The following is a 27901-nucleotide window of genomic DNA, read 5'->3' as shown; positions in this document are numbered from 1 at the left end:
TTCCAACCCACCACCTTGTTTCTGTAGCGAGATCACAGTTGCTCTCAATTAAATGGGGCAGGACAATTTCTCCCTCATCAGGGACACATGAGTTAGGACTTCACATGCACAACCTCCTCACTGACAACTTGGTCTTCTGGACAGGATGGTTCTCTGGGTGAGGATGGAGCAGATCTCCCTTCTCCTCCCCAGCCCTGCAGCAAGGGATTTCCCTCTCCAACGCTACTCAAGGATCTTAAGCGGATGGCGATCAGCGCTTGGAGCAAGGATATGAGCATGATAATGCTAAGGTCCTGGTGCAACACCCACCCGACAGCCCGAGAACCAGAGACACACCACGTGCTTAAATGGTGTGGCCAGAACAAGGGGAAAGAGCCACCAGTGGGGTCTGGTCTGAAGGGGAAAATTCTGTCCCTCCTCTGCTCCTCCCCATGACCGCATGTTCCCAGGGCCTTGTTGGGATTGTAGCTATTGCAATGATAGAAGTTGAGTTGGCAAGAGCCCTCCATTAGGTGAGATTCAGCATGGCATTGCAACACGTCTCTTCTTCCACCACGCACAGATTTAAACAACTTCCTAGTTAATACAACAAATACAATAATGTTCTTCCCATTGCTCATCATGGAGAACATTATAAAAACGTGTGCGTGTTAGGTCTGATGGCCACACCAAGATTCACTGGCCACATGGCACCACGCAGCAGCTATCACCTAAAACAAACACGACTACACCCTGTATTTACTGTTTTAATTATTTTTTTTATTATTATCATTATGCATAATAAATCTTTCACACAAAGTCATGAAAAGGATCCCCAATGTGGTACTTTACAGATCTGAAGGAAAACAAGAGTATTTGTGACCATGCCAGACTGCAGACATCAGGATGCTGCCAGACCTACACAATGCTCAAACTCTTGGAAGAGCCAATGGGGCTAGCTTGGATTTCAGCATAAATCTTGGTCTGTCTCTGCTGTCTGGGCTTTGGACTGTAACTCCAGCTGTTCCAAACCAGCCAGGCCCTAGGAGCACTAAATATGAACTAAATGCACAAGGAAATTATGTGATGGGAACAAACCTGTTCCTTCTGCACTTCAACTCGAGGTCATCGCAACAAGAGGGCAGTGAGAAATAACTTACTGTGTGACTCCCACATTGATTCAGCAGCTGGTTTGACCTATTCTATCAGATTACTGCTCTGTGTACCTTTCTCTTTATGAAAAGGCCTTTCAAAGAGAAGAATCAGGTTCTCTCCAGCTTGACACCCAGCCGAAACGCATCACCTCTGCTGAGCCCTGTTTGTGAAGTGCTCACTCCTGCTGCAGGCAGCGGGGTGAAGGGTGCTCACCTCGGGTTCAAGTGCTCATGGGCAGTTTAAATCAGATTTAAAATGAGCCATCCAGTACCTTCAGAACCCAGTTGAAAAGTGCATCTTCAGACTGACCCTTCCAAAGGCCAGGCAGCCCTGCTGACTCACAAACACTCTGAGTTTTGTAATAAAGATGAAATTACAAATCACCACAATAACCAAGAAGAGTTATCCCCTTTCAACGTTTGCTGCTCAAAGACGAAAGAAAACAGACCAAAAAAACCCCAAAACCAGCACAAAACTCTGTGCAGCTCGGTCATGGTTCATTCATTCCACTTATTTTGCTAAGAAAAACTGCATCCCCAGTCTTAACTATTGCCTTTTTAAAACAGCGTCTGTCATTTTAAAGCCCTAAATGCTCCTGGGCTGTACATATCACTTTGTAGCTATGCTTTAATAAATTTGGAAAGCTTTTTTGCCTTTTGTTTTTTTAAGCCAGCATTTCCATTTGGGTAGAGCTTTAATGGACTCCCACCTCTAAATAAGCAGGTAAAAGGAAAGTACAATGCTAGCTCATTCTTCAGGGAAAGAAAAATAAAGGAAGGGTGCAAGAAATTCTATTAAAAGCCACTCAAAGAACTGTCTGAAAGCAAATGCACCCAATTCTTCAGGTCAATAAACAGAACATGCTGGAGCAGGCGGTGGATACAGGGGGTTGCCATGTATCTTTAGGAGCTAATTACGTGGTTTTTATGTTTTGGCATGCAATCCACTGGTGGCAGTCCACACAGCAGCATGTGGGGTTAGGAGAGTGTCTGCATGCACGTGCCATGGGCACCATCAGGAGCCTCCCCAGAGAGGAAATGATCCTCGCGTCGAAAAATGAGATATTCGGTCAAAATCAGGTCAAGCCATTTCTTTTGTTCTCCCAACTGCATAAACGGGTATATCAGGAAAGGACACTTAAAAACAACGACAACAACAAAAGAGAAGTATTCTACATTCAGGTAAATTTATACTTCTGCCATAAACTCTGTAATGGCAAACGGCATTTTCAATACGAAACTGAGCCAAGGATCCCCGTGACACTGCCCCCATCCCACACCATTCTAACAGGACATTGTTCTATTGTACAATCTTATAACTATTTTCTTTGGAGAGTTTTTTGTTTGTTTTCTCACACACACATTCAATTTCCAGGAACAACTTTTGCTCAGACACGCAGTAAAACAAGTCTGCAAGGGACCTGACTCTGAACGATGGTGTTTGTAGCCCTCTATCGAGTGTTTGCCAGTCAAAAAACAACGACAAAAAAGACTTTCTATTGAAAATCCTCCCACAAACATTTTGACAGCTAAATCAAGTGTTTTAAATCAGGCTGGGAGCTAATCTCATTACTATGCTGCTTGCTTAGTTCATTTGGTTGACGGCATAGACACCAATTTAGTGTCTGCAGCCTTGAGAGTGCCACCGAAGTGAAGGGCTGTGAGTGAAAGCACAGGATTAGGTGACGAGGAACCCATGGCAGAATCCAACAGACCACAGAAAGCTTGACCCAACGAACCTCCCTCACTTGAAAGGAACAAGAATACAAATGCTGCTTCCAAATCAAAGTCCGCAATCCCTTTCCGCATTTATCCCGCTAAGTCAAAAGAACAATCAGGTTTGTGGTTGGTAGTAACATCACACCCCATGTGTAAGGCCTCATTTTCATCAAACAAGCTCTAGGTTACAGGACTATAAATGCAAGGTTTGCCTACAAGCCGTCAGTTCCTCACACCACAGTCTGTTGCCAGCGTGTTGGTGGCAGTTTGCTTCCAAGACGTTGACACTGGACTGTGCACTAGCGGCAAGCTTCACTCTCCAAAAGCTGTGGGGTCAGAGGGTGCACGCTGGAGGGGGTCACGTATTAACACGCGGTGCAGAGTTCTGTTTCCTGTAAGACAAGGGAGTTGAGTTGGCTTGGCTGTGGCATCTCCTTCAGCCAGAGTCCATAGTGAAGAGCTGGATGTCATGCGGGTTCCAGTACAGGGCCACAGCGGAGTTGTAGACCAAGGACCACACGTAGGGGATGAAGAACTCCTCGGGCTGCTCTTCCTCCACATACTTGAACTTCAGCTCCGGGAACTTCTGCAATGAGAGAAACCAAAGCCTGCTGAGGGAAGGTTTTCATGTGTGTGTGTTTGCAAACACGCAGCCCACATAAGCACTGGGCTCTGGTGAAGAAAGTCATGGGAAGAACTGAACCATCAGACCCGAACAAAAACATTTATGGGATGAAGAGATCATTTATAATTTCTTCTCCAAACTGAACGCTACATTAGCATACTGTATTCAACTCACACTCAATTTGCCTGTTAACAAAGACTAAACATGTGAATCCTTTGCAAAACACAAAGGTCTAAAGGAAAACTCATTTTTCGCAGCCGCACAAAAACCTTCTTGCGTGTGCATGTACAGACCTGTTTATTGCAGTTTTTCCTACAAAGCATTTCGCTATTAATTGTACTCAGCATCTCAGCAGGACAATTCTTTGGAAATGCTGTAAGAATAAACATATCCTGTGATAAGTTTTCAGTGTTCTGGCAAACTGATTTTTAACATCTGTTCTGAAAGACTTCATGTATTGGGGGTTGGAACTCGATGATCTTAAGGTCCCTTCCAACCCTAACTGTTCTATGATTCTATGATACAGAAGTTTCCAGGAGATAATCGCTCTTCCTCCAGGAAGCATGGTGGGAAGCATGTCTAGGTTCCATGCATGAGCTCACTGGGTCCAGGAGGCCACTTTCAGTTTTGCTGCAGGTTCTCCTGCACTTTTGAGTAGGTCACTATCTCTGTGCCTTGGCTTTCCCATTGCTTAGGAGCATGCTAATGGCATCACTGTGGTAATTAAGAGTGCAAGGCCCTTCAAGCTCCTCAACTGCAACACATCACGTGTCTATCCCACTTCAGCCCCTTAAGGCTCTAACTATAAGACCTGCACACATAGACATCATTGCCCATCCACTCACGTATCTCCCCCTCCTGGAACTTAGAATCATAGAATAGTTAGGGTTGGAAAGGACCTTAAGATCATCCCATTCCAACCCCCCTGCCATGGGCAGGGACACCTCACACTAAACCATGCCAACCAAGACTTACAGGCTTGACGACAATAATTTCAACAAAAGCTCTGTTTTTCAGTACCAGCTTTAAGCAAAGCACACAGCTTTTAGAATCAGCACACATTGGATGTACTACCCCAGCCCATCCTAACTGGATAGACATGCTGCGTCCTCCATTTTCCAGTGTTCTCATTTCTTCCCTCCCAAAGCAGCACAAACACTGCAAACCCACTGCATTCACTCTCAGTAAGCATGCGTTTTGGGGAAGAGCTGAGCCTACTTTCGTATTGTGCTCTTCAATCATTTTATCTATCTCTAAATGTTGCCTATGTCAAGAGCTTGGCAGAGTCTCAGATAAAAGCCACATTACAATGATCACTGGGGTAAGATAAAACATGACCCATTTTATTATTTATAAGGCTGTGGCTGAGACTAAGAATAAACTCTATGGTGTGACACGCTCAGAAGAAGCACAGCAATGGCTAAGAAGCCTCTTTGCCCATTAATAATGAAGGGATACCCTATCATCTTTCTGGAGCTCAGAGTGTCCTGTTTCCTTGTGTTAGGGTACAAGACCCTTCTGGCTGGAACAGTCTCCTTTGAAGGGGCACTTCTCAGCCACTTGCCTTTCAGGGTTGTTTATTTAACTTTCAGACACCCACATTATTTGTGTCCTCGAAGTCGGAAAGCATGGAAACTGCTTTACTCCTTCCTTTTCTTGCTGTTGTTACTGGAGCAGTCTGGTGCAAACACCGAGCATACAGTTACACCAAGCCACAAAGGTGCCACCTGCATTATGCAGATGTCTCCATGGGCAGCTTCATTCAACCACAGGCGACAATGTGCCAGCTCCTACATGTCTCCATGGACAGCCTTTTCAGCTTCACTCAACCACAGCCTTGGGTGATGACGTGCCATCGCCTCCACTGATGAGGATGTTGGTGTCACCTTCCAGCATGCTCTAATGTCCTGGAGCTGCTGCTGTTTGGCTTATGTTGAGGCCCTTCACCACAGTTCAATTTAGCTGGATGCCAATCTTTAGCCTGGGAGGAATCATTTTGGCCATTAGTGTGGCTGTCTTTATAGTACTGGATGACTTCAGAATGTGTCAGAGCTCATCCTTAATAGCAATCCGGGATGGAAGGAGGACAGTATAGTTTCTAGCACTACTATCTCTATTTAAGGAACTAAGGCAGCTAAAAGTTAAGGTTGTTAAAGGCACTTCTGCATCTAACTCCTGTTGAGTTCAAAGCCCAGAACCTCAAAGGTACATCAGCAAGTTTCGTTTCCTGCATCAGTCATGCAGTCTGTGGTAGAGAAGCTCTCTCACGGCCCTTTTGTGCACCTAAACCATTTTCTACTACCTGTCTACAACCTCTCTTCCCCAAATCTGTTTTGATCAGCCTGTTCAATCTTCTGCATCATCTTGCTTCCTCACTCTATGATACCTTGCACCCATACTCACCCCCATCTCTCATTTTCTGTCTCCTTGCCTTCTCTTGTCTCCAATTTCCTTCCACTGCATCTTTATGGGTCTCTTTAGCAATCTGCCTATTTTGCACTTGCCCAAGTTTTCTTTTTGCTCATCAGCCTTGTGAGATCCTCTTTTTCATTAACATCCTCTATCCCCTCCCACCTTGGCTCCAAGCCCTCAAGCTGTGCCTGCCTTCCCTCTCTGCCACACCATCCCATGACTCTTTTGGGAGGTTAAGCCTTTCTCCAAGTAAGCCCTCGTGTAGATTTTAATTATCATTATTATTTTAAACTGATATTCTACCCTGCTTATCCTCAGTGTAATCTTCCCCACTTCCCTCCTAAATGCTTCCTGCCTTGTGGTCAGTGTAGACAGGAACACGTTCAGTTCAGCATTGCATCAGCAGAATGAATGGCTAAACCTTAAGATTAAACCGCTGCAACATTTCCTAGCAGAGAAAAAGCCCTTACACGGCTGCCACTGTTCACCCCAAAGGTGGCTGCACGCCAATACTGCAGCCTGTAGTAGTCCTTCTGGGAGGGAAGGAGGAAAAAAAGTGATTAAAGATGCTCATTGGAGTTGAATGAAACACACAACTATTTTTCACCTTCAAGGTCACAGATTATAGCTGCTGGTTCTGCAAGCGCTTACAGCAGAAGTCTGGGACCATTCTGGGCTCTCAAGCAGCTTAACAAACATCTTTAGCTTTAAAACAGCAGGTAAGACTGCATTAGAAATTCCAATAGCTACATCTGAGATGCTCAGCTCTTACTATCCCATTATCTCTCAGCTGAAAGGACAGCATAAAATAAATCAGATAGCATTCATATTTTCAGGCAGTAACAGTCCTGCATTGATTTTATTATCAAGCCTTTCTTCAGACTGATCAATGTTGCCATCTATTGTGATCGTACCTTAGCAATTTAATAATCAATTTCAGATTAAAGACTATAATTTACTGCAATCAGCCTGGACTCTCTCACACTCAACATATGCCTTGAGCAGTCTGCACGTTTATCTTGGAATGTAGACAAGGAATGTAGACAAGATTTTTAAGGAGAGGTATAATACACGATGCGATTACATACACACAATTTCAAGTGTATCTTTATAGGACGAACATAAGTAACGGCAGAAGTGATGGACAGTTGATGGTCCACCTGAATAGTGGGCCCAGAATAGCTCAGTGCATTGCTAACGAGACACAGGGAATTTGAATTCCAGGTCAGTAATTCAAACCCAGCTTCTTTAGGTGATTGCAGTGATCCATGGCTGTGTGGTGGTCATGTCTTCTCATTTATTAAAAATGAGAAATCCTATAGGCTCAGCATGGAGAGAACTGCACCTTACAACATCTACCAGCGTGGCAGTCATCCGCTGTAAAGATAAAACACTACCCATACTGTCTCACTCTTCCGGTGTTCACTGTAACCAGAATTTGTTAACATTCAAAAATCATGAAATTTAAGTCACCTCAATGAGGTTCTGACTTACCAGACTGACTTTAAAGCAATTTATAACAGCAGGGGTTAAACATCACATAAAAAGCTTGACTGATGCCATAAAGCTGTAAGATTTTTGATGGGTGGGAGTTTAAGGAATGTTTAAATTCAGCTCTGTGCTATTTATCTCCTGCATGTACTGCTTCCAAATGAGTGGTCAGAGCTGTCACCATGTGCTGCAGACAGACAGGAGATGACACCGAATGAATGTTTCAGGAGAGCTGTAAAGCAACCAGGTCACAGGAGTCTTGGGGCACTCCCAGCCAGCACTGGAGAGAGTTTTATCATGGTTGAAATTCCCAAAGTGGAATTCCATAGCATTGCAGCAATGTAGAAACCCCCTTTCTTCCGCATTATTGCTCTTGTGCCCAACTTAATCCTAGAAAGACACTTGCTCCCTAGCTGGTGACACTCAAATGAATCTGATTCTTAGCATTTGCTAAAAGAGGGACCACTCTAAGGCATCTTAAATGATAAGACTTAATAACAGAGGAAAAGTCTTGGCATGGGGTATATTATCCCTGTTTTTCCTTCACATCCCCATTCGTTCAGCTGGACGGTGTTGAAAGATGTAAAAACACTTTGTTACCCATTCGCTTTGCTATTTAAGTTTTTAAACTCATTACCCTGAAGTAAATGGGTCCAGTGGAGCCATTATTTGCATTTATCCCAGTTACTACCAGAGGAGAAACAACCCCAGCTAGTTTAAAACAAACCAACCCAAGAACCTGAGAGCTGGAGTTAACACGAGGATGTGAACTGCACGATTTAAATACAGAAACCACTTACCAGCTCTGGTGAATCAACCTACCACAGCACCCTGTCTTGTTTTCTTCTGCCAGACAAAGCAGAAGTCAAGATTTAGTGGTTGGGACGAGGGTATAAACTAGACAGACCAAGAACTTTGCAGACTGTCTGCGCTGTCAATCATATGATTCGATGAAAAACCACAGGAAGTCCGATGAACAGATGCAGAACTGAACTGCAGTAACTCCCCTACCGCAGGAGTCCAACAACATTGGGGCTTTTTTTGTTGTTGTTTTTGCAGTTAACGATTAGGAAGATAGCATCACAGCCAGCCAACAGCACCTGGCACGGCTCCAGCCAACTCAGGGGCACTTGAGGCATACATTAAATAAAGAAAGTCCCCTTCCCTTCACAAATGAGCCATCAGAGCTGCTGTTCGGCTGCAGTGTCATGTCAGTGGATGATCTCCACTCAGATAACATAAGCAAGGGCAGATGGAGCTGCTTTAAGATTGATGGAGCAGAGCTATGTCTTTGCTTCTTCACTTATGTAGATGCTTAACTGGATGAAAAGCAGCCCTCATCAAAAAACAGTCACTGTGGAAAGGAAAGAAGTCAAAGAATTGCTTTAACATAGAACTGGATAACAATCTTTTCCTTGAGACCTCCCTTAGAAACACTGGTTTCTGAAACAATCCAAAGCAAGTCACTAATTTTTGTTGGCCAGAGAAGCTGTGGCTGCCCCATCCCTGGCAGTGTTCAAGGCCAGGTTGGATGAGGCTTGGAGCAATCTACTCTAGAGGAAGGTGTCCCTGCCCATGGCAGGAGGTTGAAGCTGAATGAGCTTTAAGGTCCCTTCTAACCCAAACCATTCTGTGATTCTATGATTTTCAAAAGCACATGATTGGTTTAGGAGAAAAGGACCATTTCCAAAGGAGTCTGAACTCACCTGAGAGTCTTAATTCCCATTAACCTTCCACCTATCTGAAGGTTCAAAGTCTTTTGGAAAACAGGATTTGCGTGTGTTTGAAAAAGCTTAGCATGAGTCGTGCTTGGTAACCTAATGACATGCTGGCAAATTACATGTTTCATATCGATTCAGCTAAATATAATAGTACTGCCTGTGGAGCATCTGCAGGATTGGACCTTGCTAGCAAAATAATAATAGCAAAAAACCAACTGGCAAACTGAAAAAAACCCAAAGTGGCTCAAATTCAACACACTACCAAGTCTTTATTATAGAAACCACAGCAAAAATTTACCCCTGCAAAGTTAGTCCTACAACCTGCCTTGCACCAGGTAAAGAGTTTGAGCCGAGAAATAACATTTCTAACTGCCTGCAAAATCCACAATGCCACCCCAAAATCAGAGTTAAATTAATGAAAACAACTCAACGGTCATGCCTAGCACACTGTTCACGGTACAGATATTCAAGTACACATGTAAACATTTATATATTCAATTTTTATGCAAATATAAGCACTTAAGTGGTTTTATAGAGGAAAATTTCAGAAGAAAATTTGTCAGTACATGTTCTAAGATACCGACAGACTGAATTTTTGCAGTTATTTAATTGTTCTGGGGAGATAATGCCGTTTCATCTTCCCCTGGTTCTGTTTGTGTCTACTGTGCTACTTCAGCCAGATAGTTTCTGTGGCTTTGGTGAAGTATCTGTATTGGCTACACTGCACCTGCCTGATACCATCTTTATCTCCATCTGAGGCTTGAAACACAGATAGCCCAGAAGACGATGGTGGGGAGATGAAGGAAGCAAACAGGAAACCTGCTAGACTAAGCATGAGCAGCGTGTTCAGAGGTCTGCGTAAGGAATAGGTGCAAATTTAAAGACAGAGAAGAAAACAGAGGCTTGGAGCGTGTCAGGAGGCTTTGAAAAAGAAATAGAAAACTCAAGGTGATAAGAAAAGGTTCAAAACAATCTATGACTGAGCTAAACATCCCCATCTGAGCAATCACATGAGCTGTAGTAGGGAACAATGTTTTTCCAGGGAGTAAAATTCAATAAGCCAGATAACTCAAACTCATCCAGTGGGATACAATCTTCCTGGACTACAAAGGCAGGGAAGTTTATCTGTAGAGACACAATAGTTTTAGCAAGTTAGGATCACTGATACGTGATTTCTGTTTTCAGGTCCCCGAGAGTAAAGGTTTGTGCAACCACAGCTGTGGGAAAATGAATGCACAGGGAGTGAACTTGCACTGTTAGATGTGAACGACCACCAGAGAAGCAGACATGCCTCTGGTCAGAGTTCAGCAATTACAACTGCTTTTTACAGAGTACTGAGAAGCCAGGTCAGTTGTGTGAAAAGCAACCAAACAGTGGTGGCTAGGTGTGTGTTAGCGAAGCACAATGATTTAAAGAAGTGAAATGTCTGCAGCAACCATGCCATGGTGCAAAGCTTTGTGGAGTACCACATTGCTAAAAGGACTGCATTTCTTTCTGGGACAGACTGGCAAACACAGCTTTAAAGTCCTTCCAAGAGTCTGGGATGCATGTACCCAAGCTCTTGTTTCTTTGCCTTACAGCTAGGAAATCACTGCTGATAAGCACCAGTAGAAATTATTTTTGTCTTCATACCGAGTTGTTAATCTGTACAAATTCCAAAAGCACTGTATAAAGGTACAAATTAGAGCTCAGGATGAAGTCAGGTACCCACTCCGGGCTGCCCTGGGTCCACCTCAGAAACATCTGACTCTGGGCTACTTCCAGACAGCACAGTAGATAAATTGGACCCCTGGTCAGCAGCTTCTTCAGCAAACCTGGCTGAAAACGTGACATCTGAAGAGCTGATCCAGAGAAAATACCTTAAAGCAGTTACTTTGAGGAAACAACGGGATCCCTGCTCAGCTTCAGGGGTGCTGTGTCTACGTGGAGAAATTTCAGAATGGGAAGAAAAGATTAAGATGATTGAAGACTAAAGCAGAACTCACATATTATGCACTGATAAGCATCATTAGCCTCTACACAACACTGCATGCATTACACACACAGAGTCACAATCCAAGGATTTACAGTTATCATTACTATTTGCTTGCCATGCCAGGAATGTTCGGTATACGATGTTGTCTAGATGGATACACATAATTTCAGAGCATTTTCAATTTGAGAGCCCAAGCTGTGACTTGCCGCCAGACCAGAGAGAGACAGGAAACTGCAACAGGAACATTACAGGGATGTTCAGAACACTGTAGAAAATATAGTATATGCTGGCTTTGCCAAATAGTAAGAAAAAAGGGACTAGAGACTGATGCAATTATGCTTTAAGCTTGGGTATGAAGGCATGACGTGTAGATGAGGTACCATCAACAAAAAACCAGAACTTTCATCCACTTCAGGACTTAACACGAAACAGTAATAGATCTTTGAAAATACAGAGGCCTTTGAGAAGAAACAACATAGGTGTGGGATCTGAGCAAAAAATGAACAGCCTCAAAATAATGACAGGTAAAAATGAGGAATGTTTTTAAAATTGAAATAAAACTAACCAAGAAAAGATTTAAATGTGTAGAATGAAGAAAGGCACTGGTTCAGTTCACAAAAACAGTGCTGGTGCCTGACCTCGCTTGAGCATTCATGATCCTGTTATGTACACACACACTGACCACTCAGATAAGTAAGTAAAATCCTTTGTGTGCTTTTGAATTTAGGGAATTAAAGCCTGAAAACCAGAATAATCCCTGGACATTTCCCACTGGCATTAAGGGATGCCACTGCACAAATGGGGACAGACCTATCAACTCAGAAAACTTTTAATGATATGAAGTGGATGCATAAGTCTTCTTACTGTGGGATTTGCAGCAAATGCACATTTCATAACAGCAGACCCTATTTTTACCAGTGCTGAGGAAGATGCAAATGAACTTAAGCCCTGGCTTCCTGTGTTTCAGCTCTCAACCCGTCCTTCTCTAGAATAATGTGCAAAGCTTTACACAGACGTGAACATCAGCATGTCTGAAGCAAACATTTTTGTTAAAATTGGACTGCATTTAGAAATCACTCATTTGACTTCATACAGAAGTTTGTATAGCTGCTATGAAAAAAACTACAAGATTTGGAGGAGACTTTGTATACTTTACTCTGCTACAACTCACAGTTAAGACAATGATGCTTTAGCAGTACTCTCAAAGAAGGGCTTGGGCATCCAGGAATTTCCTAAGTCTCAGAATTAAGCCCTGCGAACTTATAAAGGCTTTCCAAACCACAGAATACCATTCTTCCCAGAGACAAAGCAGATTCAAGGCTGAATTTTGTTTCCAGAATTTTATGAATGAGACAGTTGAAAATCTGCCACTTCTCAAGTATGCAAAATGTAAACTTTCAACGAAGAAATTGGCTTTAATGACTCAGTTGGAAACCTCTTACTTACTTTTACATGTTGTGTAAATCAAAGGAAGGGGGAATAAACTCTTTGAAGGTCTCAAACTGGGCAAAAACTTAAGTTGTCCAAAATCCATATGTGCACTGTTTGGATCACTCTGACAATCAAGGCAGACAAAATACATCCTAAGTTTAGCAAACAAGAGGAGGCAAAGGAAGATCAGCTATGCAGTCCACCAGCAGATCAGCAAGAAGCTGAGGTGTTTGGTCCTTTCAAAGAAAGCTCATGGTGCCTTCAGAGCTGCACCATCACCTGGTCAATAGGGAAACCCTTAGACAAAACAAACAGGGCTTTTTACGGTTCAGCTTTCATGTGCCTGGGCTACGAAGCCTGCTCCAACTGGATAAAAGTTACAGATGTGTTCCCTTCATCAACCTTTCTATAAAACCCCAAACCAATGCTATAAATGACAACCACTATTCCAGTTGTCACATCAGAGAAAACTATCTGCCAATTATTTTCTGAAAAGTGAGTTGCACCCTTTTAATCTGACATAATTTATTGAACTTTAACAGCAAAGAAAACCTCACCTCAAAAGTCTTAAAGGGCTTCTTAAGCCTATGAACAACGGAAGGGTTGGAGCAAATAATCCTGCTGAATAATGAATGTATACTAAAATACGTAGCTATATACTCAGAGACGTGGTGAATCTACACAAATCTAAGAGCCAGCTATATATTTTTAATTTCTAGCAGTGACTGCTACTGTTTAAGTCACAGCAGACTGTTTTGATTTTGACAGCAGACTAGTCTAAAATACGAGGAATGCTGTTTATTGTGGAAGGCTTCGTACTCCAGATAACATCACCGATGATTACCCTACCTAGGCTAACGTACCACCGCATCGTCCTAAAGTAAAACCCCAGATAAACCTATCACTGCTACCTGACTTCTTCTACTCCCACAAAACCCCCAGCACTTGTGCCAGTAAAAGTCTTGCCATGATGCGTACCGTGCCATCAGCAATGCAAAATAAGCACAGGGTGTTTGCTACAAGCGTGGCAATGAAGGAAACCCATTAAACTGTAAGACCATGATCCACGTTTTTAGGTAAGGCAGTGAAGCAAGCAGGAGCGACTCGCCTCAGGAACACTGTCTGCATAATGCACGTATTGTGACCCAGAAACATGTAAAGACTACGATTTTCTCACTTTTTCATAGCAATTGTCATGCCCAGGGTTAGATTTGTCTTCTCTCACCTGGGAAAGGAAGTGGAGATTTCACCACCCATCTTTACAGGCTGAGCCCCACATTGTGCTTGCTGGTGGAGCTGGTGACCACCACAAGGTCTCTAGAGCTGATCTCCATAGTTAAAGGATTTTTCCTTTGGGAAACTACCTATATGAGCCCTCTCTGCTGTCCTAAAACAGTCTTGGGATGATCCCATTGAAGCACAAATGCAGAGCATCGAGAAATCAAAATACTGTTTTCACCTGCTGGTTTCTTTCACCCAAATTTCAGAGTTACTACAGTTTGTTTTCCCATTTAGTTGCATAGAACATACTCTCCTAACACAAAGGTGGCAGGAGAAGAGCTGAGTGATTCAGTTTGCATATTTTTCCAGTGACGAGGTCCCAGACATGCTTTCACTGGAAATTGGTGCAACTCTGCAGCAGCATCCAAAACATCCCACCAAGCCAAAAAGAACATTCCTTTGGACAACTGGGACAAAGCTCCTCTCCGTTATCACTGTACAGGGGTCCCAAAACACTGCCTAGGCTCTGGCTTTGTGCATCAAGCAGGGAAAGGAGACCTCATTCCCTGCTGGGTTTAACACCTTCAATTTGCCTCGTGGAGGCCGGCATTTACAAGACGTTTACAACACGTTTCCTCGCAGCTCCTTTGACGAGGTTTGACTTTCACATAACAGCAGCCACAAAGACGAAGCCCCAGCAGACATCCTCCTCCAGTCCCTCCCACCCAGCACGGCGGCGGGGCGGCACGCCAAGCCCAAACATCCTTCCCCCCTCCCCGAGCGCCCGTGGAGGAAGACCTCCTTTTGATTTTGTACTTTTTAATCTGAGGGAGCCAGGCCTGTAAATATCACACAAAAATGATAACAATGACTTTAGAGCAGAGACAGACTCGCTGTCACCAACTGTTAACTCTCAGATCAGGGCAGCCTAGGAAGTGGACCCTTATCTGACTGAGGTCCAGGACATGCTGACTAACACCCCTATTGAGACTGCAGACCTTTGGCTCCCTAATCTCCCCAAACTGGAAAATGTACACCCTGACGGACATACTCCCTTCTTAAGTATTTCAGGCCTCAGCAAACAGACAAATCGTGCCGTGAGATGAGCAGCGTTGCCCTGCTACAATGCAGGAAATCCAATTTATTTGTCTTGAGGAGTGAAACGTGGAATGACAGTAAAACCTCTCCAGCCGTAGCACGCGGTGCCAAACTGCAGCCTTATCTCTGCTTGGTTCCTGAGATGAGGAGTCAGTGCCAAATGTGGAGGTTTACACTCTCTCTTTTGCAGATATGGACTTCACAGCTCTTTTTTATTGCTTTGTTTTAATTCACTCTAATGCTGACTGTTCTGTAAAGACAGACCCAAGCCAGGGGAGTTTAAGCTGAACTCAACGTATGACCATGGTGCCTTCTTTTAAATGGATATTTAGGTTGTTCATTCTGTCCTATATTTGACATTCTATATTCTATATTCAATATTCTATATTCTAGTGATGAAGGACAGGATGGTTGCAATAGGCATGTTCATATTAGCTACTGGAAACAAGCCTTTATCATGATAGAGGCAAACAGCGTGTAGGAGGGAGAAAGGGATAGCTACTAATGAATAAGACAAGGATTCCTACACGGTGGAGAACATTTTTACGAGTCTGGATGCTGGACAATTGCATCTCTTTAGCTGGCTAAGTATGGGGAATCAAGAGCTGACTGCGTTCAAAAAGCAATCTGTATGCCTGATGTCCTCCTTGAACCCACAGGTTTAAAAAGCAGCACTCTCCTACAGTGAAACTGCTTTTTTTCTAATGCAAACAATCACCTCAATCAGAAAAAGGGCCTCAAGTGAGCTGCTCTTTCAATAATACATGAAAATTACTTGTGTTCTCCATTTTACTAAGCTTTAGATGCAGTACTTCCAGATCTGTTTGCCTTTACTAACCTTAACTGCATTAAACCACCTATACTTCTAAAGACTGTCTTTCAGACATGAAATTAAACTGTCCTATAAAGCTCCCCACTTCAGGAAGAGGAATTTTAGAAGCAATTTATTCATTAATGCTATTATATCCCTTAGTTATTGAACATATCTGCCCCCTCCCTGCCTGTGCATTCAGATCAAGGTTGTTTACCCTGGTAGCAACAATCAGTCTTTGCTGGTCTTAGCACAGGAGAATGGAGCCTGGCAAAACCTGATAGGATAGATAAGCACAAGGAATTCAAATTAAGCTTTGCTGTCTGACTCCGATCTCAGAGCTATAGGCACCACTTGAATCTCACAGGTCTCAATTAAAGACAACACCTAAATTTAAGGGCTGTGCTCTTCTCCCACTTTACTCCATAGATACAACATTTCCTGCTCTGTTTTGGAGCTGCCATCTAGCAGACCTTCCTTCATAAGCTATCTGATATAAGTCTCTGGTTTCCTATCTGCAAAACACAATCCTTCCTGGGGTTTTTGATACTTAACACACAGCACAAACGAAGGGAAACCTTCCTCCTGGAGCTGTGGGATGATGCTGCAGCATTATCAAGCTGGGAACATCTCACCCCACTGCCATACTGTCTGTCCTCAAGCTGAACTTAGCTCATGAGCCACAGTTTGATTGCTCTCCCATAGATTAATCACATTTTGTAACGAAGAACTAGTACAAATTACCTAGCTAGCATGAAGGGAGCAAATGCAATGTATGTCCTGCAGGACTCCCTGGTTTTCCTCATCTTCCATGCCCTAAGAGCACACAGTGGTTGGAAACACTTGTCACCTACCTAGAGTACTAGTCATTAAGTGCTAGGAGGAAAGCTGGAAAGAAGATAGTAGAGTTTGTAAGCTCAACAGATGGGTTGAGCGTTACAACCTTAGGAACCATAAACCCAGCCTAAACCCACATGGATTCAAGATTCAATGCAATCATCTGATCCTTCATAACAAGCACAGCTACAGGAAAGGCATGGTGACCTAAACCAGCTGCCCTCTAAATCCTAACAGCAGTGATGCTGATATACGTGAGAATTCCCCTGCTTGGCCAGGAAAAAGCCATCTACATCACTAATCATCCTCAGCAGGAACAAACAGCCTGTAAATCAACTGGAGAGAAGCACTGCAACTTGTACCAAAGGTTGTGACAAAATTAAACTCAGTATGGGAATGCAGTTGAGGCAGCCATCAGCTGACAAAGTACATTTCTTCCTCATTCTCACTTCTTGGTGTAGTTGCTGTAAACATTCAAGACATTTCTCTGATTTATGCATTTAATTAAAAGATATCTATAACATTCATGCTGTTTACGTTTAACCCAATGCTGCAATGAAAGCTGTAATTTTGCCTGGGATTTATATTCTGTACTCAAATTTATTTTGATTCATTGATTTAAACATACACACAGAAGTGAAAATGTGTCAGATCATGAAAATGGAAAAGATTATACTCCATTATCTAGTTCATCTGTCAACTGGGGCAGAAATCTTCCAAGGACTGTTTTTTTCTCAATCTGCCACATTATGGAAACTTAATTTAAAAGACTAATTCTGAAAAGACAGCTAAACCTTTAAAGCGGAAGAGCAATTGGGCCAGTATAATTGGAAGCTGGTTACATGATTTTTTTCCCTCCCTTTATCTTGTATTCAGTTGTTCGTAACTCACGAAATCTTGCGCCTTCTGGGATAAAACTGCTTGGCTCTGCCACATTATTTTATATTTTTTTTAAAATAGGCTTTTTTTTAAATGAAGTAGGAAAAAATGTAGGGGTTTTTTTTAATCAAAAAAAGTAATAAATTAATTTTAAATGCAACTTTTTTCCCTTTTCAGCTACCCTGCGTATTCCGAGACCTTGCAGTAAAAAATGAACACAAGGGTTAGAAATAGCTCTCAACAGAGGAGAAGAAAAAAATAAAGTCAAGAGCATTTCAGTGTAATTTTACTTTGCCCAAAGTTGCAAGATAATTTGGAAACAACACGTCATGCACATGCAGTGCATTTGGCACTGGACTTTTCATTAGACTCCCAACACATGCAACTAAGTAAGGGGAGGCTGCACAACACATGCAAAGCAGATTTAGTCACAGCCAAAAACGTAATAAAAAGGATGGGGTGGCTTTCTAGGGTATGGAGGAGGAAAGCTTGGGAAATGTTACTTAGCTCGAGCAAATGTATAGCTCTGAAGTTAACAGGGGATGGGCTCTGGCTTGCAGCCCTGCTGTAAGATGTACTGGATGGGGAGTTATGGGCTGCTCATGAGCGCTGGGCTCCTGCCGAGCTGCTGCGGAGCCAGCGAAGCTCTGCAGCTCTGGGCAGGGAAGCTCCTCTGTGCTCTCTTTCAAACAAATGGGATCATCCCTGAAGGTTAACAGAGTTCAAATGATGTGGCAGGCAAGCGGTTAGCAGAATGGCAGTAGCTCTGAGAAACGTACACACGCAAAACGTTGTTTACCAGTGTCAGAGATCTGTTACTATGGGGAGAGACTTGGAAAGTCTCACGCTGCTTTCCCATCCTCTCATTTCTCCAGTGCTTTCTTCCTGCCTTATATTTTATATGTCTTTCTTGTAGTAGCTTCCTTAAAGCAGTGAAAGCAACCAGTTTCATGTAGCTGGTGACAACCAACCAGATACACAGAGATAGACGGATTCCTGTTAGAATGTGTGTAAAGTTTAAATTCTTTGGCTCAGTCCCAACAGGTGCCCTCCCTTCCAATAAAGTGAAGGAATGACCCTATCTTTCTATGTGCCACAGAAAAATTAAACTTGGAGAATATGTCTTTTATTTTTTAACAGCACAATTAAATCAAAGTAGATGCACTGATGGGCAATTCAGCATCTCAAAAGCTCACATGGGAAAAACAGATGCTGTTGCTACTCACCTCCAGTCTCACTGGGTGTTTCACAGTGCAATGAGAGGCCAAGACCAGACTTCAGTTGTGCATAAAGCAGTATCTGATTGATCTCTTTTGGCAACCCATGCTCCTTTTAATGACTGGAGGTTGTATGTCATCTCCTGACCCTTCCCTTCCACAGAGTTTGCAGAGAACCTAACATCAGGCCCTCCATTTATCACTATTGGCAATGCCTTGTGCAAGGATGCTCTGCCATCTGGAGAGCAGCAGTAAGGAAAACATTCCTCATCCTGGGTGACAGTAGGAAGATGCCACCACGTAACCACCTTTCTGCTCCTCCAAAACAAATTCCTAACAGTGATGAGTCCTGCACACTGCTGCAAAACAGCCTCTGTCTGCCTGGAGCATCTTTCACTGGCCATGAAATGAAGATGCTGAAGGGCCCCTCTCACGCTGTGTCACCAGCAGAGCACAACCAGACTCTTCTGATCCAAGGAAGAAGATCATCAAAACAAAAGGCAAATGCTGTTAGTTAGGAGGTAACCAGCCCCCATGAGAGTGCACTGCTGCGTCTTCATTATTGTTTGTTATACTGTCATTCACACTCCCTTCCTATTTTTTATCCCTGGAGGCAAAAGGATGCTAACTAAACCCTTAGCAAACGCTGAGCAGCCAATTCAGTGCTGCTCTTTCCCAGGCTACTTGTCGAACAGCTCTTTTACCCCATTTTACTTTGTTTTTTTGTTATGAACTTTAATCACAAACACGAATAAACAATTTTATTGTTATTACCTGACCACATGATGCATTTAAATCCCCTGATAACCAGCCCTCCACCTTCTCCTGCTCTGCCCAGACCCCAGCTCTGCTCCTGCTCAGGTTCAAAGGAATTCTTAACTTTACAACATCGATAGTTTCCTGATGGCCTAATCCTGGGTCGGAAAGGAAAAAAGCACCCCTTTAATAACTGTTGTTACAGGACACTATTCCATCTTCTAAAGCCTCTGCATGTAACTGCATGAAACCTCATCTGTTGTCTTAATGGGAAGCAGTTAATTACAATCCACAAGCTGCCACAGGCAAGGCTGAGACATTAATCAGGTCGGCTGGGTACGGGGCTGTAACAGCAGTTAAAGAGTTCAGTTCACTGCGTAGCAGTGAAGGGACTAAGCTCAGTCAATAGCAAAGTGAAGACAATGCAGGACAGAAGCCCTGTGGAACAGCATAACTCCTGCACTGCTCATCACCCTGCTCCTAGAAGGGTTTATTTTCCCTTTTACATTTTTCTTGAAGAATTAGAATCACTAATAATATATATTACTGTATTAATACAATATTATTATATTTGCATTTATACAATTAAATTGTTATTACCTAGTACCTGTCTCCTGGCTGGGCAGACATGATCTTGTCATCTGAACATTTCTGTTGATTCTCAAAACTGTGGTTTTGAAGAACCCAAACTGTCCAAGTTTCTGTGAAACACTGACCTGCATAGCAATACTATTGAATCGCTCTTCTGAAGCGGTCATGGTAACTCCAGAATAAGGTGATTTCATTCCAGTGTAATTGTTCAGCTTTGTGAAGCAAGCAATTACTCTGGAATGAAGTGACTGAATCCAGAATGAGGCTTCCAGAAGGTAACTGGAAGAGTTTTCAGGGGTGGAGGGGACAGACATTAAGCCTCCATGTAAACATTAGTCTCCATGTGGATGACAGCTTGGGAATAGGAGTGTCCTGAGCTAGCCCACCCTTCATCCTCATCTTGGCCAATGCACCTCATTCCTGAACTGCAGAATCACTGTTACTCGAGTCACTCACCCAAGGCACCACCCTCCCAAGCTACCTTTTCTTGTGCAATACACAGCTCTTGCTGCTTTACTTCATCTCTGGAAGGTGAAATTTGCTTCTCTGGATTACAGCAAGGTAAAAAAACCCCATAGGGGATTCTCTTTCCTAGAGAACTGTGATCAAACTATGAATAAGATGTAAAGGAGATAATAAAACCACATAAAATATTAGATTTTAAAACCACAACTGCCATTATAATTCTGAAGCCAACGAAACCCTTGCCAGTACTTCTGAAAACCTTACACATAAAGTTTCCCTGTATTATATTTGCATTTATACAATTTAATCGTTATTCCCAATTACTCCAAATTAGCCCATTTTCAGACAGTCATCGCTCTTGTGAGTACTAAAGAAAATAATGAACTTAAGCAAGTGTTGAAACTGGATTAAAGTGTTTGGAGCTTCCCCTGATGACAGAAATGGTCTTTTTGGGACCATGACAAGTTCACTGATTGTTCAACATATAAAGCAAATGTGGAATTTAGTGTTAGTGCCACTTCGGCCTTGATATCAACAGTTCCTCATCAACAGACATGAGGGAGCCCTTAGAAATCTTCTGGCTTCCCTGGTTTGTGATAGAAATACCAAAGTTCTGAGATTCTCAGTAGCATCTATGTACACTATTTTAAAATGTCTGCGTTTTTAAAGGAAAATCATATTTACACTACTAAACAACAATTTTTTTTAAAAAAGCAAGTAATGCTAAATTTATAATATTTTTAAGTTAAATTCATTGGTAGACACAGTTTTGAAAGTGTCTGATTTTTATGCGTCTCAGGTCAACAATGAGGCCAAATCATGACTACCTTCTTCTTGCAGTGGCTTAGCCTTGCAGGATGGAAGCTGTGGATGGGTTCCCTTCACTAGCATCAGCCACACACTGATCCTGCAGCACCAAGACTCAGTGAGTGGCAGACGAGACTTAGGTGGCAACTTCTCAGGTCACACACAAGCTGTTTTCAGCAACTTTCTGTTTATGGACAAAGATGTCGGGAAGATGCTGCGAGGGCTGGAGCAGCTCTGCTCTGGAGCCAGGCTGAGAGAGCTGGGCTGGGGCAGCCTGGAGAAGAGAAGGCTCCTGAAGGGGAGACCTTAGAGCAGCTCCAGTGCCTAAAGGGGCTGCAGGAAACCTGGAGAGGGGCTTGGGACAAGGGCCTGTAGGGACAGGCCAAGGGGGAATGGCTTGAACCTGCCCGAGGGGAGACTGAGCTGAGCTCTTAGGCAGAAGCTCTTCCCTGTGAGGGTGCTGAGGCGCTGGCCCAGGGTGCCCAGAGAAGCTGTGGCTGCCCCATCCCTGGCAGTGTTCAAGGCCAGGTTGGACACAGGGGCTTGGAGCAAGCTGCTCCAGTGGAAGGGGTCCCTGCCCGTGGCAGGGGTTGGAGCTGGATGAGCCTTAAGGTCCCTTCCAACACAAACCAGTCTGGGGTTCTATGATCCACAACAAAGCTAAATGAGCCAAAAGAGCTCTAAATATTTTCACAGGGTTCCAGTCTCAATAAAAAGGAAAAAGAGCTCTGATAAAGTGCAAAAATTCTGTTTTCAGAACCTTCATATAAGAAGCAATGAAATTAAGTAAGTCTGTATTACTTGCTACTGCTATCAATTAATGCAGCAACAACTTCCAGACATAATAATTACCATATGTGCACTAGGCTTTACCTCTGGGCTTATTAATTTCATATGCAGGAGGTTACAACTTTTGATTGCATTAAAACATACTGATATGTTACAACAGAAATGCTCCCACTGCAACACATCGTTGCACAAAATAGATGATTCGAGTGATACAGAAACTGCCATCTGCACCCATCAGCGGACAACTTGCTAACAGTCATTTCTCCATCCCCTCTTAAAACACATAAACCCAGTATTACAGCAGGAGAATGTCAGCAGTTACCTCAGCTGCTCAGGGACAAGAATTATAGGGTCTTAAGAGGCAGATGTTGACCGCTGGATAAATGCAAAATCACTTGGTGTACCTATCGATAAACATAACAAAAATACATCTCCAATTTCTCTCCACCATCTGCCATACTGAGAGTTTGCTCAGGCAGAAGTGATGACAATCAGTGCTACCTCATGAACCCAGATCACCTGGAGCTTGGAGGGCCTCAGAAAAACACCGAGATTTCTTCAAAATGTGTTTGATTTTTGATGTTTGCTGAAAACTCGATATATAACGGAAGATAATGACATCCAAACAGCATCTAACACAAGTGGTGGTTGCGCTGCTGCAAGACAATTGGGTTTCTAACTATGTGCAAACACAGCAATATACTCAGAAACAACTGCACCCTGTTTGCATGTGGCTTTTTCACAGTCATCCTATCTGCATAATTAAAGTTATATTTCTATTCAATTCGGCCTGAGATTCTATAAATTACATGACTTGCTTTAAAACCTCCCTGTAAGCCACAAAGCACTAGTAATCTTTTTAGTAAATCTTACTTTTCCTTCTTCTGCTTTGGATGACGTATTTCAAGCAAGATTATACTGTACTCGTTAGGCCAATCTTACCTTAAAATAATTAAACGGTCCTAAAACAATTCAACTGGCCTAAAATAGTTCAATAGTCCTAAAAGATGTATAAAGGCAGTGGCAACTATGACGTGAAGGAGCAAGTGTAACAGGCAAGATTACCAAGTTCGCTGCATTGGTAGTACATTCATACAGCGTGAAAGCATGTCAGCGATCTCCAGAAACCTTTCAAAGCCAGAAGGAACCTGGCTGGTTTCCAGCAAAAGCAATAAAAACAAGTACCAAACACAAAGAGTTAACGCGTTCTTCCTACTTCTGAAAGCAGGAACGAACCGGGTTTCGTCAGTGAGGTTTGGCAACGTGCGAAATCCTGTAACCAATTTCATTTCCTGATAAATGAACGGTCCGCAGGGGAAAGTCAGCCAGAGGCTTTGGGAACTGTCGAGAGCTCAGACATGACCGAGAGGCTCCTGGAAGGAGCCAGACTGTCTCTTTGCTTATCACCGCCCAGCCAAAAGGCACCATCCGAACACCGGCGCTGCCAGACTCCATTTCGAGCTGGAGCTGCAACGTGATAGTGCTTCATCAACACACGGGATCCCCTGAAAAAATAAACCAGCTCCAGCACACGTCTTGCGTTAGGCTTCAAGCAACCGGGCTGAAAACGCGTGGTTGTATAGCACAGGCGTTGGGATGTGACTGCACTGTTGATGTGTTTTACTGCCAAGTGCTAGGAGTGACTTGGTTTTCTGGAGCTTAGAGTCTCCCCCCTTCCCCGCCCTTCCAACAGGAAAAAGCCAAATACAGAAGGATAAATCATTCATTATTACATAGATTCTGGCAGTAGTGAGGCTGCAAAGGAGGCATTTTCAATAGGAGCTATAGGCTGCCTTGATTGGAAAGCTGAACATCGCTCTCAGGTTTAAACTGTTCTCAGCTTTAAACTCTAAATTGACTTTTTGAAGAGTTGACCTCATAGAAGTGACTGATGACAGCCGTGCTGAATGTTAACAGTAACATTCAGATCTAATTGCAAAATGACAAATGTGCCCCAACACCAGCTCAGCTGTGCGCTGCTCATCTATGTGAGTGCCATCTTTCCATGCAGAGGTAACCTGGATGTTTGTTCGCTTTTATGTTACTACAAATTGATTCAGAACTCCAACATTTTCACAGGAAATTCAAGTAGCCCGACACACAGAGAGATTTGAACTTTTAGAAGTCTGAAGTTTGCGCTTGTAATAAATAAATAAATAAATATTGCCAGTCTGATGACCCCTGAAGGGAGGATAAAAGGAAAAAATATAGCTCAAATAATAACTTCAGGCCCTTCATTACCAAAATCCTGGGTAACTTTTCAAGTGGCTTGCAGGCTTATAATAGCAACGACGTCTGTAACTGATCAGCTACCACAACACAACCAGATGTTTTGGTGACAGAAGGAAAGTTCTTTTGGTTCTAGAGCTTACTGGGAAGCAGAACACCATTTCAGAGAAAGACAATATATCTAAAATGGAAGCTGTGAAAGCTAAAGAAATATGCTTGTTCTCAACCAAAGCATCTGAGTTCAGTTTTACTGCATCTTCTAGCTCTTTGGAAAGCCTGGGGTAAATTCCTTCTTGCTCCCAAGGAAAATGATGTTCACTTGACTCAGGCTGCCCATTAACATGACAACACTACTCATTAATTTGCTGGGATCTCTGATGCATTGTGCTCAAGACTGTGAGAAACACAAGCTAATAACATCAAAAAAGACAGTTTTCTCTGTTAACTACCAAGGTTTACAAACCACGTACGCGGCCTTGGAGGGATACTACAGCGGACTGGTTTTCCTCCAGACCCACCAAGGTCGACACTTAAAGCAAACCAACTCCAGGAGCCTTATTGCTGCTGCTTCTTCCATAATACTCATGCTATTTAATGCATCCTTTAGACCCCAAATAAAAAGAGCAATGAAATTCTTTCAGAGCACTTAGATATTCCACGATACTGCTGCATTTGAAAGTGTCCTTGCTACCCTTTGGGCTACTGCTGTGCTTTTAGCAAATACTGCCTTGACTATTGCACATCATTGCAGAGCAGGGAAACAAGTAGTCTCCTTTTTTATCTCTTCGGCATGGTATTAAAATAGAGGATAATACTGCAGAGTATAGTATACCACAGACAGGTTGACATAAGTAGAACCAGGCACTATAATATTAGTATTTATTTGTTATTTTTACAAGGAGCAGTCAAAGCACATTGAAGGGATTTAGACATCAGTGTGTTATTTCAATTATAACCTGTATAAGAGAAATGGTTTGTGGAATAATTTACATTTTCACAGCATCTCAGACTGGTTTGGATTAAAGGGACCTTAAAGCTCCTCCAGCTCCAACCCCTGCCACGGGCAGGGACCCCTTCCACTAGAGCAGCTTGCTCCAAGCCCCTGCGTCCAACCTGGCCTTGAACACTGCCAGGGATGGGGCAGCCACAGCTTCTCTGGGCACCCTGTGCCAGCGCCTCAGCACCCTCACAGGGATGAACTTCCTAATGCTCAATCTAAACCTACCATTTTCCATTTCAACAGGAGAGCTTTCAAAAGCTCAGTGGATTTGGGGTGGGTAACCAAGACTCACTCCCAGATCCTTCCAGCTGATTATTCACCAGTTAACCTCCATCTTCGCTCCTTTAATTGCTTCTTTCAATCCACTTCAACCGAATTGGTTGAAGCTCAGAAGCTCCCAGACTCTTTTTTGTTGCTCTGTTCCCATGCAACATAGGAAGAAATGCAAAGACCTCATGGTGCGAGATCCTCACCAGACTGCTGACCACCATGGGCATGACTGCTCTGCAAATGCATGTACAGCTTTCCTTGGTAGTCAACTGAACTACTGCAGATATAGGTGATGGGGCTGGTCTCCTTCCATCTACAGTGATACAACAGAAAAAAACCCAGTCCTTTAAAGCAACATAGGAGAGACAAAGCCAGGACAATCTTCTCAATCAAAGAGAGGACATCTTCTCAACCTTCTGCACTATTGCTCCATCAATGTGACTCCTTCAAAACAGCAGCCACAAAAATGAAGGAGAGGACAGAGAATAGTGAAGGATAGTCCTGCTTTCGTTTGATTAACACCAGCCACTAGGAGCCACACACTCCCCACAATGACATCTGCAAAGTCCTAAGCACCTGCCCAGTGTCCTTCTCACATTATGCCTGGTAGGATCTCATGAGCATGAAGATAAGGCTTGAAAACCTTGAGAATCCTGAAGCCAACAGCAAAACTCTCCAGCAAAAGCAGGAGTTTTCCTATGGATCTCTGAAGAGTCAGGATATAGCAATGAATATTCCAGCAACTAGGAAAAAAACAAGGTTGAAGTTCTCCATTTATTTTTTACTTTAAAGCTTTATACAGTGCTCTCTCCAAGTTGCAAGCATGATTATTATTTTCTGTTCAAAGAGATTTTGGCTCCTATACAGCAAGAAACTGATATTACATGAGAAACAGTTTAAAGATCAGAGATTCAAGAGTTTGCTAATGCATACTTTCCTATGCTGATGCTGCAATGGTGTTTATATTACTCTTCAATAGGGAGGTGTCAGAAAAACATTAATATGTTTTAACTGTGTGCTAGGCAAACAAGCAAAATAAAATAGCTTTTTCTTTTTTCCCTCTTGTTCTAGTCAACAATGCCAAAAGTTACTGTTTATTTTTCTCCACCCCCATGTAAGAATTTATAACCACTGAAGTAAACTGAAGTTAAAAAGCTGGGTTTAATTCCAAATTGACTGACAGCTGCTATGTAAAAGCAAACTTAACATGTTTGGGTTCTCAAGAGCATTCACATTTGAAAAATTTAGTTTACTGGAGCCACGAGAGGGGTGGGGTGTTTTTGGACCCTTCCCCATAATGCTACGAAAATAATGTAAAAAAGCAAAACTGTCTAATTTTCACATACAGACAACTGGGGAGAGGTGGAGAGCACATCCCCTTTTCAAATAGCCTTGACAGTAACGTATAAATATGCGATCAGTTACAGTGTTAGCTGACTCTCTTTGGGAGTGCCAAAGAGAGGTTGTGAATGCCACAGTACACACCACTGCTGTTAGAGCTGGCAGTATTCAAACAGATACAATACATACTCAGCTGTAACTAAGACCTTATGTGCAAAAGGGCTCTTGCACCACTCCAAGAAAAACCAAATCTTGACATAAACGACAGTCAAAATCCATGCAAACACCTGCCAAAATGGCAACTGTAGGAAGAGGTCTGGTTGGTTTTTTACATAAAAATATCAAAGCAAAGTTTGAAAAATAAATAAATATGCTTTATAAGTGACTCACCAACACTATCAGACTATGCCAACATTTCAGAAGTCCACAGTTCAGCAATATGAAGCTCTATGGATCACTAGTTTCCAGTCAAAACTATATTTCAAAGGTCTGCAGTATAATTTATTTCATTTTCTCTAAAGTTTCAAAGTTAACCAATTTCTCTTGTCTTACCTGAAGATGCTTCTGAAAATGAAGTGTTAGCATTCAATCCAACTCATCAACTGTATTTGCATTATACATAGCTACAAACAAATCTCTCTAAGACCTGCCAAACTCTACTTTTAACCATGGAACAAAAGGACTCACCAAATTTCAGAGCCTGAGTCCACAGATGCTAAAGCTAATTTACTTGGGCCCTTGGCGTCTTCACTGTTAAAAAAAAAGTAACCAGGCACATATAAGCAAAAGTCTTTTGTTACCATGCTATAAATTCTAACCAGCTGCTCCAGCCTACATCCTACCAAGGATGCATTTCTGTGGATTATCATATTTATGTATGAAAGCATCAGCAGCATTTATTTCTGAACTACAGTCCTGAAGTTTTGGTTCCATTCTGAGATGATGCACTTAAGAATGCCAGCAAGTATCTAACCTTAAACACTGTAATAGTCACAGTTTTTCCATAATATTTTTCACGTGCTTTCCATCTTGCCTACACACAAGTTTGCACCATTTAATTAAATAGATTTAGATGATATAAAC

General features: G+C 42.7%; 1 protein-coding gene across 6 annotated transcripts in view; it reads right to left on the bottom strand.

The window, feature by feature from the left end:
* Positions 1–746: 746 nt before the first annotated feature.
* The window catches only part of DYM (dymeclin), a 228848-nt gene continuing 201693 nt past the window's right edge, over positions 747–27901 (bottom strand). For all 6 annotated transcript variants that reach the window (XM_080636969.1, XM_080636968.1, XM_080636971.1 and 3 more), the window contains one exon: positions 747–3438. In XM_080636969.1, coding sequence (XP_080493095.1) covers positions 3289–3438 — 150 coding nt within the window. In that variant the 3' untranslated portion in view covers positions 747–3288. The remainder of the gene's footprint in view (positions 3439–27901) is intronic.

The sequence above is a fragment of the Psittacula echo genome (genome assembly GCF_963264785.1).
Source record: "Psittacula echo genome assembly, chromosome: Z".
Taxonomy (NCBI): domain Eukaryota; kingdom Metazoa; phylum Chordata; class Aves; order Psittaciformes; family Psittacidae; genus Psittacula; species Psittacula echo.
Note: the sequence above shows the minus strand (reverse complement) of the source record. Positions and strands in the feature narration are given on the sequence as shown.